This window comes from Spea bombifrons, chromosome 8 (assembly GCF_027358695.1).
Source record: "Spea bombifrons isolate aSpeBom1 chromosome 8, aSpeBom1.2.pri, whole genome shotgun sequence".
Taxonomy (NCBI): domain Eukaryota; kingdom Metazoa; phylum Chordata; class Amphibia; order Anura; family Pelobatidae; genus Spea; species Spea bombifrons.
Window position 1 is genome coordinate 33,764,929 of NC_071094.1, and position 18,580 is coordinate 33,783,508.

At 39.3% G+C, this 18,580-nt stretch overlaps 1 protein-coding gene across 1 annotated transcript in view; it reads left to right on the forward strand.

The window, feature by feature from the left end:
• GPC3 (glypican 3) overlaps positions 1-14,487 on the forward strand; it is a 131,247-nt gene extending 116,760 nt beyond the window's left edge. The window contains exon 8 of the mRNA XM_053474200.1: positions 14,150-14,487. Coding sequence (XP_053330175.1) covers positions 14,150-14,322 — 173 coding nt within the window. The 3' untranslated portion in view covers positions 14,323-14,487. The remainder of the gene's footprint in view (positions 1-14,149) is intronic.
• The last annotated feature ends 4,093 nt before the right edge of the window (positions 14,488-18,580 follow it).

Below are 18,580 nucleotides of genomic sequence, written 5' to 3' on the forward strand. Positions count from 1 at the left end.
AAAATACCTGAGAACAGTTGCGTTTTCACCATCAGATAAATGAAATAATTCTGAGCTTCTGTGCTGTTCTCCAGCCAAAGCACAAAGATTTAGCCAGGGGTAACCAATAGAATTTCCTTCTTTCTAGTCTTTTCTTTTCCATTTTGTGGAAGATTAGCAGCTTATTCCACTTTCCATTGACCCTAATTAGGAAAAGCAGACCTAGTGGAACTGCAGTTCGGAAGACCAATGCCGAATTAAAAAGACAGGGGGAAAAACACTTTTTTTCCTTGGAATCTCTTAATGAGGCACAGAAAATCCCCAGTTCATTCAGCTCTCTATTAATTGTGGAATGTCTGAAACAATGATGAGAGCAAAGCGAGCTTCCACTGTTCCTATTAACAACAGTATTGGCTTTTGCTAGTGACAGAAGGAAACAGGGTTGGGGCTAAATTCACAGCAGCTGACTGTTTGACTGATGACTCCCTGTGGTTATATGACCTCGCATACATGGTCCCCTCCACCCATCCTTTGTGTAGATAAGATACTGTAAAGGAGATTTCGGTAACCTGTGGGACTCCAGCTGTTGTTGCACTACAATTCCTATCATTCATAGCCAGCCAGTTAATTATGGGAATTGTTGTTCAACAAGTACTGAAGCGCCAAAACATTCCTTGGTGAATCGAACAGTTTGTAAGCGGAGTAAAGCTGCATCTTTAGTCCCGGAGGTTCCTGTGTTTGAGAGGACATCCTGATGGCCACATGACTGTCCATAGCTGGGAGATTCCTGGTTTGTGTACCTGGTGGTCACTTACTGGGATGACCTTATTCAGCTGTGACAGAAGTCATACTCTTAGACCACACAATTTGTGTAGTTTCTGCACCATGCCCTGTAGTGTTTTGCGCACATAATGACGCAGAATGTTGACTACATGCATGCCGATGAAACACTTGTGCATTTCCACCATGAAACGGATGCTGTGGCAGGGAGAAGAGGACTCTCTGTGCGTAGTGCATTAGGAATGGACAGCTATATGAATATTATTAGCATACCTGGATTTGCCCCAATCTAAGGGGCAGATTCTCAGGGTCACACAGTCTGGAGCCGCCTCTTTCCTATTCTACACTGCTGTGATCCTATATAAGACTCCCAATTGATGCTTTTGCTACCAGTATGTTATGATTGGTGTTCCTACTTGAATGTTTTTGTAGTGTATATTTAAATAATGATAAATCAAGGTGTCCATGATGGCCGATAGAAGAGCCATTTGGTTAACACATTTGGCGGGTCATTAATTAGAAACTTTATGGTGGGCTATTAAAGGGTTAATGTTTCAAGACCCTCAGGTTATGTGTATTGGCCCAAGAAAAGCTGGGGTCTTCATTCGGAGCTGATGTCTTTTTATTGAGCCAACATAGAAAAAAACATGGAGTTTCTTGACCTCAGAGGTCAATGTCTTAGATGAAAAACACCTCTGAGGTCCAGAATAAAAATTCTATCGATCTGTATTTGAAATACATCTCCCACCTCATTTACAGAACTAAAATGATATCAAATTAATAAATAATAGTGTAGATTTTTGCACTTAAATAATGCTGCCCAGAAATGTCACGCGGATTTACTACAAATTCATATGATGAGCAATACTTAGCGCTGTTATATTTAAGTAATTAGGCCATTATAATCCCTTGCAAATGTTTGGACAGGGGCTTTCTTTAAACTCACAGCCAGTTTACTAAGATGAATGCCCTGTCAAGTTAACTAATAGCCCCGTGTAAAAACACTCTGATGTTGTCTTGGTTTTTAAATACAATTTGTTCTTCCGACCAATCACATTTCTGTATTTTCCATGACGATCAAAAATGTCAGTGTTCCTTAAACAATAATATGTTTCTGTCATTTTAGTGCCTATAGCAAGGCATTCTTTAGTCTCCCCTTTTTATTTTATAGGCCACCGTGAATATGATAACTGGGTAAAGGACTGTGTTTAATGAGGGAAGTTACATATGCTAGTGGGCGAAAAACTAGCCATATTTTTATTTCCATCTAGTTTTAACTTTGGGGGCTATAATGAAACAACTTATTTTTATGCCCCCCTCTCCAAAAAAAGCAGTCTTTACTGCAGACTTGTGAAAGGAAGAAGCAGGTCATACTCCAAAAAAGCACAGCTTCCAGAAACTGAAAGGGTTAAGCACTGAAAGACTAAATTTAAAGATCATCCATGTCAAATGTCCGGAGTGAGACTTCATCCCTCACCAGACGCAGAAGGGTACATGGGACTCCACATCCCAGCGTGACACTTCCTCGCTGTGGGGACGGCTCTCACACCCCCGATGTAGCGGGGTCATCTGAAAGTGTTATATTCTCAAAGCTTTCACTTTGGGATTTTCACACCACTCTATAGGTTAAAAAACAGTGATGTTACTCAATCGCATCAGTGAAAGCACACAATCGTTTAAAAACGCAGAGTCGCAAAACTAAAGCTTTTCAATACCAAGGGTGTTTTTAATATTATTTAAAAAGCGCCAACATGACCGTAGCGCTGTATAAATAAATAGAGCGCTAAGTTATAATGTGATTATCTTGTGATTTCATTATCAGGCTTAGTTCTAATTATTTAACAGTATATCGCTTGCTCTTGCTTGCATTTCAGAGAACTATTATATCCTTTACGGTCACACACAGTGCTCAGACTAAACTTTCAGCTTGACTAGACCCATCATTAACAATGGTGAAAGATAACAAAAACTGCATTTTAGACCATTTTTAAGCAATGACGTAATTACACTGGGCACAGACCAACTTCCTCCATAGCTGCTGGAGCTCTGTGACGTAACGGCGTACGCGGCTTTGTAAGCAGTGTGTTGAGGCTGCGCCCCTGTAACCGCTCCCTTGTCCCCCCAGTTTTGCGGTAGGCTGTCTAGACTTGCTAGGTAGGGTGACCACATATTAATTCTGCCATTCACGCACATAGCATGGAGCGGATGTGAATATAATATACACAGTGTATGTATGTATGTATATATATCCCACATGGACATTGATTCGCATAAGCACACACTCATATTAGCAAGTCCTGAGAACCATGTTGATTTCTATGGATGAGCAGTTTCAGAGAATCAACCCCTCTACTAGCACTTATAAGGCATTTCAGGGAATTAACCCCTCTGTTACCAGACATGAGCAGTTTCAGAGAATCGACAACTTTGTTACCAGACATGAGCAGTTTCAGGAAATTAACCCCTCTATCACCAGATAGAAGAAGTTTCAGAGAATTAACACCTCTGTTACCAGGCATGAGTCGTTTCAGGGAATTAACAGACAATACACACAGTCACACAAACAGACAAATACAGTCACACAGTGAGCTTTATCTGGTGCTGCCTGCCGCTTGAGCACCATGTGAAGGAGGGACTCCAATCAGGAACGGCTTCTGAACTCTTAGCCAATCAGGAGAGCTGAAAAGTATCTGCTGATTGGCTGAGACCTCCATCACTCTGAGCTCTTATTCTGGGAAAATGCATTTTCCTGGATTGCAGGACTGTCCCAGGCAATCCAGGCCAAGTGGTCACCATACTCCTAGGCCCAATTGACCTAGGCCAGGATACATTATAGCATCACATCCTGGAATTCTTTTCAATTTATAGGCCAGCTCATTGGGAGTTTTAATCTAACAACATCTGATGCACATTTCTCTGTCTTGAGTTTATTCCAGTTGTATTTGTTTGTATAATGTTCATTTCGAGCAAAATAGGCTTTACACTTGCACAGTGAGGGTAGGACATGGTGTGCTATCACAACGCCCTCATACTGATATCCATGCCACATTCTGCCCCAGGCGTGCAGAATAACGGGCTTCAATTATGCATTCATCAGTAAATAAAGGAAGGCCAACACTAGAAACTACATTTGATATGATCTTGTTTGTTGATTTGAATATATTAAGATAACCACATTTTATGGCTACTTACTAATCCCAACGGACTTTAAACGATAGAAGCTATATAATATACTGTGACTGTGATTAGTCAGAGTATTGCAGCATTGCATAAATTCTCCTAGAACGCAATGTGCAAACCAAGGAGGTTTCCTAACTATAAAACGTTCCTGATTCCCATTGTTTCTTTTGGCCTTTTGAAAACTTTAAATGGAAAGACTATATAGTGGCCAAAAGTGCAGTCCTCTGGCAATACATACATCATATTTATGTCATACAATACGCTACATATGTGGGATAGATCTTGAAATAGACGGTGGTTTATGTTACAACATTAGAAACACACATTTGGGGATAATAAACCTTTGGCACTACAGCTGCTGCCGACCACAAATCCCACAATTCTCAGCCGTTCTTTTGGGTGACTGGGTTTCCTGGGAACTGTCCGCGGCAGCGGATGTGTCACGTTTTGCCGCTCATCGCGTCTTCCCCCATTTTATACGACTCTGACATTCCCTCGTTCCCAGGGAATTCTGATGACTGCAATGCTCTGTAGAATGGAATATGTGGGTCATGCGGGAAGCCGCAGATTGCCGTCCGTCAGATATGTCAGAAACCCACCTACAAGCTGATTCTGTTTCTATTTTTCTATCTTGTCAGCTCATGGGTGCTTTCCAAAATCTGCTTATTCTGCGTGTCAGATGTCAAGAATCATTTGAAGCTGTTGGATTCAGTTCTATAGATGCACTTCATTTATAGCAAAAATTTTATTTTTACTGTTTTTTTTAAAAAAAAAAAAACCATTATATTCTAACAGAAGATTTCAGTAATAGGTGCTAAATCATTTATATGAAAATAAAGCAAAGCAGGAAAAAAATCCATAAACTGTAATAAACATTCTACTTGCATTGCATATTTGGCTTGTTTTACATTGCTTTAATTTTCCCTCTGTCACTTAACCCCTAACTATCCGGTCACTCATAGGCGGCACTAGTTTATAAGCAGTTTAAACAGCTACATAGGACTCCGTTCATTTTTGGGCCCCAAAACAGAGGTCAGAGAGTCACTTGTTTATGTATTAGTAAATACATTGAATACATCACTTTTGATGAGCCCCTAGGGCTTTTCCGTGCTTGTTATCATTCACCTTGCCCTAGGATAAAGAAATATGCATTCCCCCCCCCCGCAATGTGATCTCTATAAGGTAGTATACGAGCCGTTCCTCTAAGCGACAGACTGTCCGTTGTATTTATTATAAAGTAAAAAGCTGGAGAGTGAAATCTTCAGGATTACGCTATGAAGCCTCATTTTTAAACTGATAAATCGACTCCCTTGGAATAACACTCACACTCCAACTTTTCACCTCTTCATAAATCTTAACACTTGGATGAGGTAATAAAAGAAATGTAAACTTAGTGGTAAAATTCTCAGCGAGAAAATAAATCACTCAATAAAAAAATGTAACCTAAAATGTTATCTAATCAGGGAGATAACAGCAGTTGGGAGATAAGCCATTTTTATCTGAAAATGCTAAGATTTCTCAAGCGCGGACAAAACGGCCATCAGAAGACCCCCCATTTCCCAAGCGACGCTGGAGGACACAGCTAGCAAGCCAAGAGGCTTTGTACCCACTTTGTTAACGTGACTGTGATAAAAAGAGGAGGAAAAAAGCTCTTTTCCAGACTGTAAAGGTTTCTTTTTTGTTTCATTGAAGCTGGGGGAGGGTCTTTTTAGCAAATATTGACAAATCGACTTATAGGTTTATGTTATGTTAATGCCTCCCATTTTCTTTTGTGTATTTCTGCTGAAAAACAAAATGGCTTAGCCTTTGGTCCACTTTGCAAATGAAAGCAAACTACCGGTGGTGTTAAAAACCACTTACACATTCGCCTGAGACACTTTGTAGACACGTAACAGCAAACGTACCAAGGCAAGATACGTTCGATGAACTTCGTCAATGAGGGACACCTCTCCAATCAGGAGGACCTCTCCATGGCCCCATTTTTCTGCCGGTGATGTAGGTATCTTTGCATAGCATGACATAATGTATATGTTCTCCACCCGAGCCTGTAATCCCTTGTCTTACCAGGGGTAGCGCTATTATGATGAGATGGGGCCAGCCTGCTATTACCCGGGGCCCTTGGGTCTCTATATAACACAAGTCCTGCTGTATGTCATAGAATAAGACATTGGGCGCCCCATTCTGTTATTAAAACTGTGAAAAAACTGGAGGACTCCCGAAAGCCCCAACGAAGGAATATACTTTATATACCACCAAGAGGGTGGTAGATAAACGGAACAGCCTTCCATCAGAAGCGTTACATAGACTAATAGAGTGAGAGAATTTAACCTGGGATATACATAAAGCTTTCCTGAATCGTATCTGCTGTCAGTAACCGGCAGACCCCGTTCCGTTGTGTCTTTCATGAAGCACTCTGCAGAAACGCTCCGTTGGACACTTTTACTTTTTGTCTTAATTTGCCAACTAGATTTCACAAAGGAAAAGAGTAAAGCCGCCATATGCCGAATACCGACATTTTACTTTAGCTACAAACACTAAAGAACATAATCTGATCCTTAATATATTTAAAATTATGCAACGCTGTCCTACAAAATGAGCGCGTGTCTGTTTAATACGAAAGGAAGATGGTACTTAAATATATCTCTAGAGAATAGATGCCACAAACGAAACTGCTATGGCAGGCTAACCTTTCAATGGAAATGGCTGCAAATTGTGCAAATGCGTTGCATAGACTTTCCACATAGATGGTTTAAGGGAAGTGTTTGTAGCTCGCAGTCTATACTCTTTGTTCTATCGGTGGAATATCAGTTATTTGCTGCCAGTTAGCGGAATTTAAATTAGCTTCTTAGAATCTAGTCGTGTGACAGTTCAGATTGTTTAAAATATTCACTTCTACACATCTTAAAATTACCATATTGTCCCAGTTATAAACCGCATTTCCCCCAAATGTAATCTCTTAACATTAGGGATGTGGTTTAAAAAGGGCTTTTTTTTCTATAAAAAGCATTTAGTGTCAGTCTGTCATGCTAAATGACTGAACTGTTTTAATATATAAGTATATATATATATATATATATATATATAGTATATATATTATATATATATATATATTATAGTCAAGCGATTGGGAGCCTGGTATATGCCAGGTTTTTGGGACAACAAACTTCAAAGACTTGTCACGTGCCATTTACTCAGATGGAATTGACTATATAGTATTATATTGTATGATCTATATTAATTGAGGAAATTTACAGGATCTGACCTTCTTCCAATCATTTTGGACGGCATTTGGCCACCCCCGATATCAAAGACCCTTCGAGTGATTTGCGCAGCCAGTCTGAGACTGGCAGCAATCGCACTTCAGCTCGGATGGGGTGAGCTGCCGTTTGACGGTTTCTATATTGGGTTGAGTGTTGGGCCATCTGGTTGTACGCTCTTGGCAACTAGGAGGTCCAAATGCCTGGCTTGAGTTCACATTCCCAAGCTGTGGCATCTCACCTACTGATCTTTTTTGGCTTGTCTCCTCATTTTCTGGGTAGTCCTGCCTACGAGTCTGAGATGAGCCTACAGCAGGAACACAAAGAAGCCTTTGATGTTTTTCCCCTTTTGATGGAGAGGAATTTGTTCCCTCTTGTAAGCTGATGAGAATGTTGCCCTTTCACGGTAAACGAGGTGTTTCGCCATGCCTAAATATGTTTTCCACATGAATATACATGCCAGCAGTATTACAGCCCACACGCCAGTCCTTAACCTCCTTGTCTTCTTACTACCGGTTACGAGGCCTTTTTTAGTGCCATCTATGAAATTATTAAGTAGATAATTCTATTTAAATGTTTCTTGCTTTTTCATTTGCCCTGTTCGGGGGATATATGAGGTGTGGTTCCTCCGCTCGCTGTTTTGGGGGTTTTATTACAAATTATGGATGGAATAATCGTACGTCATTTGAGACGTACAGCTGTTCAGTGGTGTCATTAACACAGAATGACATAGCAGGGTGGGACGGTTTAATTCTTCAGACTTGCACTATTGTCGGGGGAAGAAAATTGATGTTCTGCAAAAAGCAATTCGTCAACATCAGAGAAGAGAGATGGGGGGGACGCAGAGAAGGGAAAAAATCAATGCAGCATCCCTTACACGTATGACCCTTAAAACGTCAGGGCAGTGTTTAGCTGGTCGCTGTGTTATTTTCAGGGTGAGTCTCATGAAGGGTATTGTTTGGTTATTAGTTAACGAAAAGGGTTTTATTTGTCTGCTTTGGCCGAATGGTCAAAGAGGATGAGAAAGTCTTAAAAATAGAGCACTCAGAGAACAGAGAGACCAAAAGCCTTGAAGTGAGTACAGCTGTTGGTCTCCATTGCCCTTTGTAAGTACCAAAGTGGAAACTGCTGCTTCACAGCGAAACTTTCTTGGAGGCTATTATTGGCATCCAGCAGGGCAGACTGCACTTGGGTGGCAGAACTTTTTTTAAGCACACGATGTGCGTGTTTGGTCAGTGTCAAGGTTTGTATTAAAGGGGTCATATTCTAAACGCGCAGCAAAATAAAATGTCCATAAAGCAGAATTTTCCATAAAGGGCAATTCCTATGACCCTCCAGGTCTTCGTGCTTCTGTTTTAGTAAAAATGCATGATGCAAATCTTTTAGAGCTACAATCAGAGACAAAAGACAGCGGAATGATGTGATGTCTTTTAACTCTTTATTAAATACATTTAATAAATAATAATACAAGTCAATAACACTTAAAAACTGTTTCTTTTAAATTAAACAAAGCTAAATGATATAGGTATTTAAATACAAAAGCTCAATTGTATTTATTTTTGACAGTTTCTAAGTACATTTTTATCATATGTTCTGTAGAACACCTGTGGAAATGACACACCATATGGTTATCCTGATCTGGATACGAGTCATTAGGCTCTGATTATGTCAGCAGAGAACATTTTGGAGACAACTTGTTAAACTGTTTGCGTGTCAGCTCACCGAGCGTGTGCACCAGAGGCGCAAACATCTCATTTACGGTAGTGATTTCCAACTTCATGTCTTCAAGGAAACCATCGTTAAAACGTTGTTTAAGTGTCACCTGAAAATATATATTTCACCGTATATTAATCAGTGATAATTGTACACTTGGTGAATTTAAGGCTGGGGAAGATTTAGCTTCCTCCATTCTTGTTTTCTACTTGTCTAAGCATGCCTGGAAGCAGAATGCATCAGCCGTGATGGTGAAGATATCAGGACAAGCCCCACCACCTAGGCAGCTGGCAAGAGCAGTGAGCTAAAAGCGTGCACTGTTGCTTGCCTCTCGCCTATGCTTGAAAGCGAGTCTGCACAGGAACATTTCTGCGCATACACACTGCTTGCCTAGCTGGTGTGAACGTTAAAGTGCTGCCTGTGGAACTGAAGGCATAGCTGCCATCATTACACAATGGAGCAAAAAGAGAAATGTAAGCGAACACCAAGGATCTGGAGGGGGAGTGCGCAAAAGACATTCTTACCCCAAGGCAACAGAAACACAAAGGTTGACTCTTCAAGACAGGTACATAGATGAACATTTCAATACACAAGTGAGGTCGGTTTCTTAAAACGGCTGCCGCTAAGAGATCATCAAGGGATCAAACACAAAGACACATTCCTCATGTACTCATGTCCTTGTAAGAGTATACTGTCCTCCTAAATGTATATCTGCCGTACGAATGAAATGAGTCGAGTAATCATTTTGTATTGCTTGCTACACCCCCAGACACCGTTCGACTTATTTTTTAACAAGGAACAGATTTTTGGAGCCGTAATGAACATTGTTCTTTGGGGGCCAAAGCTTCTCACTTGGAGAATTGTTCCACAAGCACATTAATTCAGGAAAATAGAGTTTTGTTTTAAGTGAAATGCTGGAAAATGATCATTAGTGAAAGCTGTAGTGCTGGTAATTTATACATGAAACCTTTTGCTCCGGCGGGATTAAGCATGCATTGTGGAGCCATTTATTGCAGGTGCATTCCAAGAGAAGAATCCTCAGAGGATGGGATGTTTCCTGTACTTATTATTTATGTTTGGGAGTCTTACTTAGTAATATGGTAAAATTAACTGTTTTAACTTGTTATCTAGCTTTATAACTAATAAAACTATTATTAATCTGTATGAATTATGTATCTGATGGAGTTCCTAGGCGTTTAAAAGCATTGTTCCACAGGTAGATCGAATTAGCTATACATCACGAACATTGCTATATTACATATCCTAACTATGCCAGTTTCCAACAAATGTATTTTATGTTGTCTCCAGACTCAATGCCAAATTTTCCAGGCTACTCTTCCAAAATAAAAAAGGTTGTCTGGTTTGAGTTGGTCAAGCCTCACCGGATATCATATATGTAGCTGTCTGGTAGATGACATGAAATTTGTATTCGGCATGATTGTCACCATGATTATTGGAGCAACAACCAGAGTTCCACATCGTGGCTCTAGTACTGTAGACCTCTAATGTCCATTTATTCCACACTATTATTTTATCTTCCTTGAGATGTCACCTTGTGCTATGTTATTCTAAGGGATTAATGTCACATATTGTGACGAATTGTCTGTATAAAACAACACAGAGATGTTATCTCTTGTGAGAATGGTATCCAACAGAGATATGTTCCCTTGATGCCTTTTAGCTCAGATTATTTTATGCTTGATACAGAATAACCCTATGTCATGAAGCACCTCTGGCGCCTTAGGCTTTGTGTTGGAAGAAAAAAAAAGGAGAAACATAGTAGCCTCCTGCTTTAGTAATCCAGCCATAATATTTCAAAATGTATAAAAAGAAACTATTTTAGATTATTAATACTATAACACACCTTTATAAGGCTGCCTTTGGTTTCAAAGTACACTGAATTAGTTTTTTTCTTTGAAAGACGTCCTTTAAGAACTGTATAGATTGAACCTTTCAGAAATGAAATGTAGTATGTGCCATATGCGCTTAAATTCTATCGATAATAATCCAATAGCTTTGATGTAGTCCTTAAGCATTATGTGAAGGAAACTAAGACCTTTTCTCCTTTTCTGTCTTCAGTTGGGTATGGCCCAAGTCACTTAATATTAAATGCACAATGTTTTGAACATCTGATGTGAGCAGCCTGTTTCAATTGATCTCATTCTGTCCAAAAGCATGAAAAAAGGAAACAGAATTAAGGAAAAGTTATTTTTTAAATGCCTGTAGCCACAAATGCTTAAGCGTACTGACCCTGAATTCCAGTATTACTACTTTGTTGATGGGGCATACGGAAGATGTGGCCAACATTTTGACATTTAGTGTGCCCAACATACCCCCTGTTGCCCAAGTTTACATACTAAGATACCCACACACACTAACATACCCAAACACACACACTAACATGCACACAATTTCTCTAACATACCCAGACACACACAAACATACCCAGACAAAGACACATGTTCACACACTAAAACACCCACATACACCAACACACGCCTGAAGATGTGTTTACACACTAACATACCCACACATACTAACATACCCAGACATACACAAACATACCCAGACAAAGACACATGTTCACACACTAAAACACCCACATAACCAACACATGCCTGAAGATGTGTTTCACTAACATACCCACACATAGTAACATACCCAGACATACACAAACATACCCAGACAAAGACACATGTTCACACACTTATGACCGCACACTAACATAGCGACAGACACATAATCATACACTAACATACCCACACACACTAACACACCCAGACACACACACTAATACACCCACACACACATAATGACACAGACATCCACTAACATACCGAAACACGGAAACGCTAACATGCCCAGACAGACACACATACATACACATGCAAAGCCTCAGCCCCTCTTTGATGCAGCTTGCCCGGCCAATGTGATGTTGCGTGACCCTGTTCAACCCCGCCACCTCCTCCTTGAAATTAGGAAGACAAAGAGGTAAGTCCGGGTGTCAAGACTTCATCCCTACTCCTGGAGAATGCCTCTATCTATGTTGGGGGGCAATTGCCCCTTTGTCCCCCTGGATCCGCTATCGGGGTGTGGTTACCGCTGCAGACCACACCTTGATGTTCCTGTGAGAAGGTAATTATTATTGACAACCTCTGACTGATGAGATTGATGTTCACCGCTTATTTCTCCAATTTGGATGGTGAAACCTGTCTCCCACCATTGGGTAAAAACATAGCAGCCATACATACCAAAGAGTTCATGGAGAACTTTTCATTGAGTGAACAATTTTATAAGCATTAGAAAAATATATTCACTAGTTATAAGCATGGCAAGCTGTGTAGTTAACAGACACTTTTATTCATACAATTTGGCATGTGTCCCTTTTAATGCCTCGGGTCAGAACTCCATACCCACTGTATTCATTTTAACCATCCAAGAGGCTGATTGGTAAAGTAAATAACACAAACACAAGCCTTGCCGTAGTGAATGGATTGAGATGGGGACTCCCGCTGGTGCGCGTCTGCCATTGTTAAAAGGAATGTGAGAGGCGACCTTTGAAAGAATGGTGCTGGACATGTCTCAACTAGATCAGCTCTGGGGGCAAAGCATTAGCCAAAATATTAAGCCGAAAAATACAGACGGCCTCCACTGCTGGTTTCCACATGTTTTAAACTCATATTAGCACAATTTAACTTATATTTTTAGATTATATTATGTCAGTGACTCAAGTATTTAAAAACCAGGAAGCGCGGAATGTTATGTATGGTTATTTATGTGACTACTTAGAGACACACAGAGGCAGACATACTCACCGGCCATAAATATGTTAGTTAAGTGACACTTTAGATTGAATTTCCACATAAATAACATAAATAGCATTTTACATCAACGGCAGTGGGACCCCATCTACAAAAGGTACTCTTCTGAGTTTAGCCACCGGGTTGGTCTTCACTGTCCCTATGGAAAGTTGTAACTGTAAATATCCTAGAAATATCATATATTGCATCAAATCACCGGTTTTGCATCATACCCAATGGTAAAGGGCTTGGTCGGATCGATGTAAGAGAAAAATAACCTCATTGAATGTGAAACATAACGGCCAAGCTATGGGTATTTGTAAATATTTTGGATGATAATATTAGGGTAGCAAACGGGACTGGCATGGAATCCCTTACATTGATCTAGAGCACATAAAACTAATATTAATTAGACGCAAAGTTTTTACCACCATTTCATTGATTTTGTTGAAGTTCTAAACATATAGGAGGTCAAAATGAATGAAATTATATAAAGCTATTATCTGTATAAAAAGACAAATATTATGTCAAGGTGCATACTTTCACATACTAAATATACATGGAAAGGCCCGTGTTTTCATGTTAATAAACTGCGTTTGATATGTTTTCTCCAAATTTGGCATTCCCTAGCCCCGAGAGATTAAATTAATGCAATTATGTATACAATAAATGAGCCATTTATCACAATTATCTAAATCATGCATGCGACGTCTCCAGCAGAAGAGATAAAAGATTTGATAAAACTTGTGTTCGCTGGCGGTGGGGAATCAAAAGACTACGGTGCATGTGAAAGACTGTAAAAACATCTCTGTCTGCAGAATATCTGCCCATGCTTTCTTTAGATTGATGAGCACAAGCCTACAGTAAAAACAAGGTGTTTCTTCAATGCCTTCTACTCCTGCCGGGTATTACAGATTATATCTTGATTTGAAATTTTTTCAATACATGGAATCATTTTAAATGACTGTTTGACCGTAGAGGCAAAGTGTCCTCATCGATTGTAATGCAATGTCTATTGTGTACTGTTACACAACTAGTGATGTCCAGACGACTGCACTTTTACCAGCGTATGAGCTTGACATGGCGCTCGTGTTTTTCACTTACAGGGTTCTGGAAACATTGAATTTGGCACAATGTCTCACTAACGCAATGCGATGTATTATTCTTGAAATACAATGTGTTTGTGGAATTCAAGGGCCTGGAAACTTTGAAAGAGAGACTGTGGGTTGTTATGACAGGAGAAGACAACGCATAGTCCTTGTGAGCCACGCCTGGACGTGGATCTCGAATTAGCTTTACTTATACATAAGAATTTTCCAAGCCTATAATGAGACTGCAGCGTATGACGGTGTATGCACACGCCGGGCCGTTACATTACCCATGTAGATATTCTATTTTTAAAAAGTAGGACTCCTCTTACTTACTCTGTCTTGTTTTCAGATTTGGACTATGAGCTGGATATTGATGACATGCCACTCAATAAACAAATTCGGAATCAGAAGGACCAGAACGGAAGACAGACAACCGGCCTTCAGTCTGGGAGCAGCAAGGCTGGAACTTCTTTAACCAAACTCTTTCTACTCATCATAATCACCCTCTTGGGGCCGATGTGAAAGATTTAAACCTCTTGATTTAATGCCTATCTTACTCTAGTAGCTGATACATTGCTAGCTGTATTTACGATTTATAACAACATTTCTCAAACCATTGTAAAGAATCTTGGGAGCCAACAGAATTTTATATAATAAATAATTATTATTAATCTATTAATAAAGACAGACTTGAGTATTATTTCTTTCCAAATATTTTGTTTGAAATTAATCTATTACTTCTATGGTGATTGTAGGTCAAAGGGACACATATTTATAGGCAAGAGGCCTGAGCAACACACAATCCCCGTCTGTTGTTGAACTACAGTTGTTAGAACGTTGACTTGGAATCACAGACAGGGACAGTTGTATGTAGCCGAGTATTAGAGGAGTTTTAGTTCAACAACAAAAGGCAACACGCCGGCCCTATCCCAGAACGCACAATATAAAACATATATTTTTCCTTGAATAGTATTGATTTTTTTGTATATTTTAATTCATTTAAAGAGTTAAATAGTATTGCTGGCTCCCAGTTAAATGATATTATTGTGTGCTTGTACTGGTAGCTACAGCTGGTTTGTTGCCCAGACCTATCAGGTACCTAACGTTCAGCCTTGCTGACCACAGATCATCAGCTTTAAACACTTGACACGGTGATTACTTACAGACATTAATTATACATCAAGGACATCTCCAGTTTTACAGATGTGCATCAGGAAAGTGAAGATAAATTCTAAATTAATGCAGTTGTAAGGGATCACTCTATTGATTTATTTTATCTGCCCGGTTTATTCCTGCGCATTCCAAGAGAGTTGATGAATTTGCCGGATGTTAAACTCACTATGCAAGTTCCTCTATAATTTGTAAAGGTAATCTTATGGGTAGGGACAATTGCTGTTTGAGATTCTTAATGTGTAAATCTTGGCATACATGTTCTTCATATACAACACTGATCCCCTAACATATCCCTTCACTATTACTGCTGCTATTTACTAGTATGATGTCATAGTTTAGACCCCTACTTGAATGCAAGGGTAGATGATAGAGAAGTTGTCTTAGACCCATGTCACTTCACAGATTTGGCATGATGGGTTAATAAAGAATTCATATTTTGTGGCATGTCATCTAGAAAGTGCCCAGGCCTGGTGTTCAGTTATAAAAATAAAAAAAAAGTTACCATTGGTACTCAGGGACTGTGTGCTGTTTAAATGACATTAAGTTAAACAGTTTATACCCCAGAGATCAAAGAAATGCGTTTTCAATCTCTTAATCTCATAATGTCTAACCAAGCATGTTGGAAACCTATATCAGGCATACAATCATATATACATTCAGGGGCGTACCTAGAGTATTTGGCACCCGGGGAGTTTCCTCATACAGTGTGCGGGAGCCACTGCAGTGAGCTGCAGGCCTGTGTTAAGCGCCCATCGCGGCACCCCCCTGATGAGTGGCACCCAGGGCGGACTGCCCCCCTCGCCCTCCTTTAGGTACGCTACTGTATACATGCATAACTGGCTTCTAGCCTGATCCGAAACTTACACAGGAAAAACCGGATAACCATCCAATGTACCATGCATGGGAAATACATATAGTATATACATCAAAAACATATATGCATGGTTTCACGTTGATGCAGACATGTTCCTCGGGTTTCATGGTGATTGTGCCTAGGGGTATACAAACCGTACCCCACTGACGAGGCCAATGAAGACAAAAACATACATCTTGGGTTGTTGGTTCCCTCGTGCAGAGGAAATTTGCCTCGCATTTAGGTTCTGGACTGCCCTTGGGGCAGGATCAGATTTATATGTTGATGGAGATTATTTCCTCTGTAATGGCACGAGAGAACTAAATCTTGAGAGGCTCCAAAGCAGAGACGCACCATAGGACAGACTGTCCGCTCTTGGTCGGGTGTCTGAAATTTATGTTATCTAGACTCTTTCTACAATATTCTAATATGGTCCAGTGCATTTTGTGCTGTAGGTTTTATACTGCGTAACAAATACAGAGAACGTAAAACCTTGGGTCCAATCAAAATACAGATTATATGGATCATGCGATCTATTATTCTATGTAAAAAGGAAATGGTCATGTATATCTTGGGAAATCACAATCAAAGAACTTTTACAAAAGCACATTTGTGGATCTGTATACTGTGTGTGGGAAGTTTAGAATATTAGGTCATTTCAAGGTCATCACTGAGATGCTGATCATTTAGAGGATTCAAACCAGACTACAAATGGTAAACTGAGGCCACATCTGTAGTCCCTCATGTACAATATTTTGGCCGGGCTGTCAGAATAATCACGTCATAATTATCAAGGCTTAGAAAATTAATAGCCATTCTAAGGCAATAAATATTGATAATGACTAAAGACTGTTTGGTCTGTATCCTATTACAGTCAAAAAATACTTAAGCAACTTAAAAAATAATACGGGCGAACTTCCACGAATGTGCAAGACACGCAAAAAGGCAAAGTTTTTAAAGTAATACATTAAAAAGAAGGGATAACTAAATATTTGTATTATTTATTGTTTTATATAGCGCAATCATACTCTGTAGCGCTGTACAATGGGTGATATCCTACACATAAAACGATGCCTTGGATTTATATTGCAGAATTTGAAAGGCTAAACAACCACATAAACAGAAGTAGTAATCTGGGGAGGTCGAGGAATGTGTCTTCACCAACGGTCTCTAGCTTCCCCCCCCCCAAAATGTTTGCACCCCCACCGGCATGTTTATGCTCCCTATCACTTTAATTAGAAAGATAGCATACAAGTGGACTTCAGCGGATAACTACAAGTCTTAGGGAAAAATCATCCCGGCATAATCACCCCAGAAAGCCTGCATCCTCGTTACTTCTATAACCCCATTATAATTAGTGGAAGTTATAAAGATCTATAAAAGAACCGTTGTGTTAGAATCATTACAAAACTATGAAAATTGGCACCGTCCTCATTCGCTGCGAGCGGAATGCAAAGTCTTTATTCATAGAAAATTGGATATCATCTGGCATTCGCCACCAGGTACGTTAAAATGAATTTTATTTAACTGACTGCATGATCTCCTTAGATGGAACTGCATGTCAGAAAAATGGGCTAAGGTTTGAAAGTTTTAAAATACTTCCAACTCAGCCAAACCCGCATGATCATGGATAAATATTTGCACTATTAATTACATAGACTCCATAACTTAAATTAAAACTGGAAAATACCTTTTCTCTGTATAGAAGATATCTCATCAGTGTGCCAATCAGTTGATTTTAGCATTTAGATTTTTATGTTTTTGTTTTTTATTGTTCTTAATGTTATCTTTAATGGTGATGGTATAGAAGGCAGTGCCCAGTGTCTAAGAGGTTAATTTGGCAGACCAGGGACTCTGTGATTCACAATAGTCTTTGATGAGTTCCTTTTGACCTCCTGTCTTATCAGATAGTCAGATCATGTGACCCCTAGAGCCTTGTGCCCCAGGCACTGCCAATAATATTGGACACTGTTCAGTGTATTCATTGCCGGCTCACATTTTTATTAGAAACATCTGTTTGCCTTCTTTTCTAATCTTCTAATTTTAATAGTCTCACAGTCTAGTAATTAATTGAGTTGTATTTCAGGATAGTGCAATGTTATATACTTACTAATAAATAACAAGGATTAAAAAACACAAATTATTAATTTATACGTGATCCAACCCAATTCAAATAGGAAACTAAACTACCGTCCTTGACTACCTTAAAGTCAATGTCTTACATTTCTCCTTGTAAATAACCACATATTTTTCAACTCTGTGAGTATATATTGATAAATTGTCAACTGTAAACATGCAAATATTCCTTTTTAAAGTATTTAATATTAATAATACTAGTAATAGTTGTAGTAATATACATTTGTGACATTATGCTAATTGAAATCTAACATTTTGAATTTGTTCATGTAGTGCTCCATTTTGGTTCTCCGCTCCTCTTCTGCACCAATCTATGAACCACACTCCAATCTATGAACCACACTCCAATCTATGAACCACTCTCCAATCTATGAACCACTCTCCAATCTATGAACCACTCTCCAATCTATGAACCACACTCCAATCTATGAACCACACTCCAGTGCCGCTTGGTATACCAATTCTCAGATAGACATCAATACAAAATTAGATTCTTAACACTGCCAGGGACAAATCTATACTCTATATATTTTAAAATAAATGCCAGCTTAGAAGCTTATGTTAAATTACCTCTGATGTCATGAAAGTTTATGGAACTTTACATATTTTTTATGTTAA